Consider the following 8,002-nt stretch of genomic DNA (forward strand, 5'->3'; position numbering starts at 1 on the left):
AGAGGTCACTATGACAGTCATAGAGGTCACTATGACAACCACAGAGGTCACTATGACAGTCACAGAGGTCACTATGACAATCTCAGAAGTCACTGTGACAGTCTGAGAGGTCACTGTGACAGTCACAGAGGTCACTGTGACAGTCTGAGAGGTCACTGTGACAGTCACAGAGGTCACAATGACAACCAGAGGTCATCATAACAGTCTGTCATAGAAGTCACTATGACACTCGATCACAGGAGTCATTAAAAGGAGGACTGGGTCTTCACCAACTTATACAAGTAGATTTCTATATTCTAATTAGGATAAAAGCTCAACACAGTTTTCTGTAGATCCTTCCTGAGGCCTTCGTACTGGCTAGCCCAGTTGCTTTCACCTTCTCTCTCACCTTTCTCTGTGTGTACAGTTATACATGTACGGGGACCAAATGGCAACCCTGGTTGCCATTCTGCATTTGTCATCTAACTTTTCGCTTTATTATATTCTTTTGTTTTGAGATAATTTCCTAGTGGCCTGCAGTTTTCTGGTCAGCCTGGGTCTTGCTGGCTAGACGTCTCAGGAACCCAGCCGACTCCATCTTCCCAGTGCTAGGAACAAGCAACCCTGCCTGGCTTTCTACCAGAGTGTTGGGAATTGAACTCAAGTCCTCATGCCTGCAGAGAAAGCACTTTACTGACAGAGCTACTGCCCCCAGGTGTGCCTTCCGCCTCTAATTCTTCCCCAGATATACTTCCTCAAGCAAGGCCAAAGACCTGGTCTCCAGAGTTGGGGGTAGCGGTGGGTGGAGTGGTTACCGTGATCCCGAGGCAGGTATGTGAAGGGCAGTGGCTCACTGCACACCCCATCCGTGAGTCTCTGCAAGAAGACATTGACAGTCACAGGCTCTGCAATCTCCAGGTCCTCGTAGGGTGGCGTCTTGAACACAATGGCAATCTGCCGGTGCACGTCAGCTTGAGAGAAGTCGGCTCTGCCTTCCCAGGAAGCCGTGCTGAACACCACAGATATGTCCTCTGGTGGGGGTAGGTCAGGGTGAGGACACAGCTAAATCAAGCGACTGAGCCCCTACTCACTCAGTCTCCCCCCAATCCAACCAGTATTTCAAATAATAAAACTACCCTGGGACGTTTGGCAGAGCAGTGCATTTCTTTAATGCCAGCACTCAGGAGGCAGAGGCAGGAGAACCTTCGTAGTTTGAAGGCAGCCTGGTACACACAGTGAGTTTCAGGACAGTAAGAGAAACACAGTTAGTCCCTGTATAAAACAACCAACAAATCCAACTACCCAGGGTCCCTACACAAAAGAAAACCACACAGGTATGGTGACAAAGAGCTGTAATCTCAGCACTTGGGAGACTGAAGCAAGAGGACTGTGAATTCAGAGTATGCCTAGATTACTAAGTGAGACTCTCTCTCAAAATTTGGTGTAAAAGAACTAGGGGCATAGTTTAGTGGTACAGAGCTTGTATAAAATCCACCAGGAAGGTCTGGGAGCATGGTCAGTGGTAGAGCCCCTGTCTAGAATCCCCCAGTGAGGGGCTGGGGTCTGGCTCAGTGATAGAGCCCCTGCCTACCCTGTACCACACCTTGTGATTCCAAACATTCCTAGTAAAAACAAACACAAGGGCTGAATAGAGAGAGGGCTCTGGAGTTAAGAGCACTGGCTGCTTCCAGAAGACCAGGGTTCGGTTCCCAGCACCCACAAGCCAGCTTACAACCAACTATTGCTCCAGTCACAGGGGATCCAACACCTTCAAGCACTGCACTCACCTGGCACACAGACATACACGCAAACAAAATACCCATATACAAAAGAAATAATAACAACAACAATAAAAACATAAAGCAAAGAACTGGAAAAACTCCCAGGAAGCCTGCTGCTTTATGATCATCATCATAACAGGTGGAGAGAAAGCAAATAAGATGGGACAATGTCCTGCCCTGTCATTAGCTTGTTTTTAAATGTCCCTTCTTCAAATAGGCTTGGAAACAAAACTGAAAAACCAACTACCAAAAATGAAAAACCATCCTCTACTCAGGACCACTCTACTGGGGACAAAGCAAGGATCCCTCCTTTCTCCGGCTGTCAGTCCTGTACCACTCACACTTTCCTTCTTTTGTTGTTGGTTTGCTTGACCTTTGAGACAGTCTCACTGTGTAGATCAGGCTGGCTTGAAGCCTTCCTGCTCCAACCTTCCAGAGTGCTGGGATTACAGACATGTGCCATCAAACTGGTTTAATTATATATTACAGTCCTAGGAATGAAATTCAGGTCTCACCCATGCTAGACAAGCACTTACCCTATTACTGAGTCCCTCACTGGGGGATTCTAGGCAGGGGCTCTACCACTGAGCCACACCCCAGCCCCTCACTGGGGCATTCTAGGCAGGGGCTCTACCACTGAGCCACACCCCAGCCCCTCTTAAAACATTTGAGCAACTGCATTTCTAGTGTGGTAGCATCCTGAAAGAGCACTGCACACCCTTGGTCAGCTCATTGGCTTCCATACCTGGCAAAGATGAGCTAGCAAACAAAGCCATTGCCTGCATCTGCCTGACTCTGCAGCAAAGGCTCTGACTCCCTCCAGAGTGCTGCCCTGGTAAACCAGCACCCACCTCTGCCTCTGGACCTCTCACCTTTTTGCACCTTGTCACACAGCAAGTACAGCTCCTCACCACCTGTGCATGGCCCGCTCTCCTTGTTGATTCGGCAAATCCGCAGCTCTGATGTGTTGGTGGACTCTGGGGAGGAATGCAGAAGGAAAATCAACAATTCAGTTATCACATCACGGGGCTTGCTGACAGGTGAGAGAGACAGAAAGGGAAGACATCCTTTCCAGGTGGGACACAGAATGCTCAAACAGACAGGTACGACGTACAATGACCAGAACTCCCCTCTGAAATCTGCTTAGTGTCTATCCAAAATGGAGACCCCCAGACTCAGGGAGACTTGTCCAGGGTGACACAAGGTCCCCAGATGAGGGTTTACAACCTGAAATACTGTGTTTATTTGTATGCTTCCCCCTCAGTGGAAATGATGGAACCTAGGATCTTGCTACATAAGAATTCTACTATTAAGCTGGGCTATGGTGGCGCATGCCTTTAATCCCAGCACTCGGGAGGCAGAGGCAGGCGGATCTCTGTGAGTTCGAGGCCAGCCTGGTCTACAAGAGCTAATTCCAGGACAGGCTCCAAAGCCACAGAGAAACCCTGTCTCGAAAAACCAAAAAAAAAAAAAAAAAAAAAAAAAAAAAGAATTCTACTATTGAGTAACGCCCCCAGCCCCTCACTGGGGGATTCTAGGCAAGGACTCCACCACTGAATTATACTCCAACTCCTCACTGGGGGATTCTAGGCAGGGGCTCTACTGCTGAGCCACACCTACAGCTCTCTTCTTTTATCACACCTAGATTAATCTTGATCAGCTGCCCAAACTGGCCTTGAATTTACTTACCCTCTCCCTGCCTGAGCCTCCCCCAGTGTCTGGAATTACAAGCACCTGTCACACGTCTATCTGCCCCCTGACCTGACATCTTGGAGTGCACACTCCTTTAGCCTGACCAATAGTCCTGGTCCTTCTTTTATTAGCAGCTCTGAAAACTCGGAGCTCAGAGTGATAAGCCATCCTTTAGGTCAGCAGTAATCCTATGGCCTAGACCTCCTCAATCAGAGCAGTACCTCCCCATGGACACTGCTGAATGGTTGAGGAGCAAATGACCAAACTCCTGCCAATGAGAGCGTGTGCAGAAGCCGAGAGCAAACTGTATGATGTCAGGCATGGCAGTGTATGCTTGTGATTCCTCCACTCAGGAGGTGGAGACAGAAGGATTGCTGATTTGCTCGGCCACATAGTGGTATCATGTCTTAAAATAATAAACACAGGCCTGGGGATTTGGCTCAAGTACTTCCCTAACAAACACAAAAACCTGGGATCAAGCCCGAGTCTCAATAAATGCGTCCTGGTAGTTCAGGTTGGTCATCTCAGCACTCAGGAGGTGGAGGCAGGACTCAAGGGTTCAAGGTCATCTCCAGCTACAAGGACAACTGAGGCCAATTGAGGCCTGTCTCAAAATGAACTACTGGCTACTGGTGGGTTCTGGGGAAAGGACCATCATTTTGTTGTTGTTTGTGTATCCAAAGGTGAATCCACGTGGCTTCAGCAGACAGTTCCCAAGCTGTGGTCATACAGGGGTCCCAATTAAAATCAGTGGGTTACAAAATAAAACACAAAGAAGGGACCTGTGGGAGGAGCTAAGATGGGGTAGAGGACAGTGAGGAGTCCTAATGCACCATATGTACAGAATTTCAAGGAGCAAATTTACTCAATAAAAAGTACAAAAGGAAAGAGAAATAACTGTAGAACCAGACAAGGTGCAAACTGTACAAGCACACAGGACGGCACTGCCCATCTGCATATGTGATGTCTGAGTCATGGCCCTCACGACGTGTCCGGGAGGGAAAGAGAATGAATGGAAGAAGTGCAGACCCAGCTTCCCTGAGACTGCGGACACCGAACCACTGTGCAAATGTAGAAAACGAAAACCCAGAAACCTCAATGATGCCCTGCTCATCCGGGCTATCTGATACCCGTGACAAGTTAATCCCAAGGGACATGGCAGCCTTGACTCACTCTTATCGTAGACAGGCTCAGAGAGGACGGGTTCCAGGCGGCGCAACTGTCCTTGCTGGTCACGATAGGAGGCCTGGAAACAGATCCTGACAACATTCATGTCTACCTCCTGATGGTTCTTCAGAGAGCCGGCTGGGGGAGGACAAAGGGAGGCTGGAGTTGGTTGAGCTGCTGGAGCAGGCTGACAGAGGGAAGGGGACCAAGGCAGGGAGACGTGCACTTGTCCCTCCAGCACTGGGGAGGATTCAATCACCCTCAGCTACACAGGAGTTCAAGGACAGCCTGGTCTATGCTGAGACCTGGTCTTGAAAACCAAAATGAAAAACCAAGTGAAGGGCAGGAGAGAAGGCTCAGCAGGCAAAAGCGCTTGCTGCAGAGCCCTAGAACCTGATTTCATCTGCTGGAGCCTCGGTAGAGGGAGAAAACCGACATCTGTAGGGTACCCTTTGACCTCCACAGGCATGTTTATACCACACAAAACCCATACACAAACACACACAAAAAGCACATGTAAATTTTTTTTAAAAGAAAAGAAGCCGGTAGTGGTGACCCACACCTTTAATCCCAGCACTCAGGAGGCAGGGAGGCAGGGGGATTCTCGGTGAGTTTGAGAGTAGCCTACTCTACAGAGTGAGCTCCAGGACAGCCAGGGCTACACAGAGAAACCCTGTCTTGAAAAAAGAAAGGAAGAGAGCGAGAGAGGAAGGAAAGTAGGAAGAAGAGAAAGCAAAGAACACCAACTAAAGGAAAGTGGCTAGGGAGGCAGGTGGGGCACTAACCATTGTAGGGATCAATTCCTAGCTGGATTTTTCGCTCAATTGCAGCTTCGATTTCCTTCTTCCGAACACACTGGATGCCCAGGTTGTTAAAGCTGAAAGGGAGACAAGAGGAGAGATTGAGAGGCAGCCTCCCCTGGACACAGGAGGAAGTGCAGAGATGCTGCAGGCACAGGGCTGAGAGAGCACTGGGAAAGACCTGGGATTTGAATCTCTCAGAGGCTACCAGGAGTCAGGTGAGACCAAGAACGTGCCTTATTTTACCACATAAAACACCAGCCGGTGAGCAATGGTGGCAAACCAGTGAGGCAGAAGCAGGCAGATCTTTGTGAATTTGAGGCAAGCCTGGTCTACAGACCTAGTTCAGGACAGCCAGGGATACACAAAGAAATCCTGCTTCGAAAAAAAGAAAATGCCTGCCAGGGTCCTTTATATCAAAGCTGTAAAGGAAGCCTGGATTCTCTATACTTGAGAAGCTGAAGCAGGGGAACCAGGATTTGAGGCTAGCCTGTTGTACACAGGAAACCATGCCTCCAAAATAATTAAGTAAAAAACTCAATAAATGGCTACAATGGTGCTCTTAGCTATCAGGTAAAGGCAGGAGGGTCAAAGGTTCAAGGTAAAAAGATGGCCTGGTGGTAGTGGTACCCGGTACCCATCTTTAAGGTCAGCCACTTAGGCGTGACTGAGGCAGGTAGATCTCTGAGTTCAAGGCCAGCCTGATCTACAGAGACAATTTTAAATATGGTAGTATACTCTTAAATCCCAGCACTGGGGAGGCAGAGACAGGAAGATCTCTGTCCCAGACAACAAGTTTCAGGCTAGTCAAGCTACACAGTGAGACTGTCAAAAGAAAAAAAAATGAAGGTCAGCCTCAGCTATGATCATGAATTTGAGGTTAGCCTGGCCTACATGAGACCTTGGCTCAAAAAAACAAAAGAAAACAAAACTAGGGTTGGTTAGATGGCTTAGCAGGTAAAGTCTTTGCCAGGCAGCCTGACTACCTGAGCTCAACCCTCAGGACGCCCACAGTCGAGGGAGAGACCTGATCCCCACGAGCTGTTCTCTGGTATGGGCGACACAGTTAAATCAGGTTGGAGGTTCCAGGACAGGCTCCAAAACCACAGAGAAACCCTGTCTCAAAAAACCAAAAAAAAAAAAAAAAAAAAAAATCAGGTTGGAGGTTGTGCACCTGTGCTCTATCTCCTCTCTGACCCCCTACAGAACAGAGAAATATGGGTCTGCTGGTACCTGCCTATGGAGACCGAGGCAGGAGGATCTCAAGTTCAAAGTTAGTTTTGACTACACGGCAAGACCCTGTCTCAAAAAGCAAAAATGGAACGGATGTGGACAGGTGTGGCAGGTTTTCAGAGTGGGCCACTGCTGTCTCCACACCTAACACTCCTCCTTCATCCGAGACGAGCAAGAAGGTTTGGCCAAGATGCCTATGCCCCAGGCTTTCCCAGGGAGCAGTGTCCACCTCTGGAGTCTCCTCGAGCAGAGGGAAGAAGCTGGAGTCAAGAGTCAGGGATTTGAGTCAGGGTCTGGTACCTGTGCCTAGGGCTGACGTGAGGCCGCAGCCGCACCCTGCAGACGCCATCGGTGCAGTCTTTTCCCACGAGGCTGTGTGGGTGTACCCGGTGTGGCCAGTCCTTCCACACAAGGCATGCTGTCACCTCTACTTCCCGCAGCCCGCCACAGTCTCGAAGCTGTAGGAAGACATGGCCTTGTTGGGTATTTGCTGGACCCCTGTCCCCATCCAAGCTCCCTGGGGCTCCCTTGTAGCTACCCCTATTTCTTCCCCAGAGACAAATCATGAAAAGGCCCTGCTAGAGATTGCTCTTCTGCCACGCAATGCCTTTGATCCCAGCTATCCAGAAGGAGAGGCAGGTGGATCTCTGTGAGTTTGAGACCAGCCTGGTCTACAAGAGCTAGTTCCAGGTCAGGCTCCAAAACCACAGAGAAACCCTGTCTCGGAAAAAAAAAAAATCACAGGCCTGGTGGTATAGGCCTGTGATTCTAGATGCTCGGGAGCTGAGGAAGGATAAAAAGATGAGTGCCAACCTGGGCAAAGAGTGAGGATGTGACTCATAATAAAAAGTAAAACGTGGGGGCTGGAGAGATGGCTCAGAGGTTAAGAGCATTGCCTGCTCTTCCAAAGGTCCTGAGTTCAGTTCCCAGCAACCACATGGCGGCTCACAACCATCTGTAATGGGGTCTGGTGCCTTCTTCTGGCCTGCAGGCATACACACAGAATATTGTATACATAATAAATAAATAAATATTTAAAAAAAAGTAAAACGTGAGAGGCTGGTGAGATGGCTCAGTGGTTAAGAGCACTGACTGCTCCTCCAGAGGACCGGGGTTCAATTCCCAGCACTCACATGGCAGCTTGCAGCTGTCTGTAGCTCCAATTCAAGAGAATCTGACATCATTATACCAATGCGCATGAAATAAAGTTAAATAAAGTTAAAAAAAAGTAAAATGAGAGCCAGGCAGTGATGGCACATGCCTTTAATCCCAGCACTCAGGAGGCAGAGGCAGGCAGATCTCTGTGAATTTGAGGCCAGTCTGGTCTACAAGAGCTACTTACAGGACAGG

General features: G+C 49.0%; 1 protein-coding gene across 1 annotated transcript in view; it reads right to left on the reverse strand.

Annotated features, from left to right (window-relative positions):
* Positions 1–8,002, reverse strand: part of Relb (RELB proto-oncogene, NF-kB subunit) — a 27,215-nt gene that overhangs the window by 8,443 nt on the left and 10,770 nt on the right. Inside the window, exons 5-9 of the mRNA XM_005370302.2 lie at positions 6,953–7,110; positions 5,405–5,496; positions 4,626–4,757; positions 2,633–2,737; positions 795–1,010 (exon numbers count right to left, since the gene is read on the reverse strand). Of these exons, the coding sequence (XP_005370359.1) occupies positions 795–1,010; positions 2,633–2,737; positions 4,626–4,757; positions 5,405–5,496; positions 6,953–7,110 (703 nt within the window). The remainder of the gene's footprint in view (positions 1–794; positions 1,011–2,632; positions 2,738–4,625; positions 4,758–5,404; positions 5,497–6,952; positions 7,111–8,002) is intronic.

Source organism: Microtus ochrogaster, unplaced genomic scaffold (assembly GCF_000317375.1).
Source record: "Microtus ochrogaster isolate Prairie Vole_2 unplaced genomic scaffold, MicOch1.0 UNK74, whole genome shotgun sequence".
Classification (NCBI taxonomy): Eukaryota; Metazoa; Chordata; class Mammalia; order Rodentia; family Cricetidae; genus Microtus; species Microtus ochrogaster.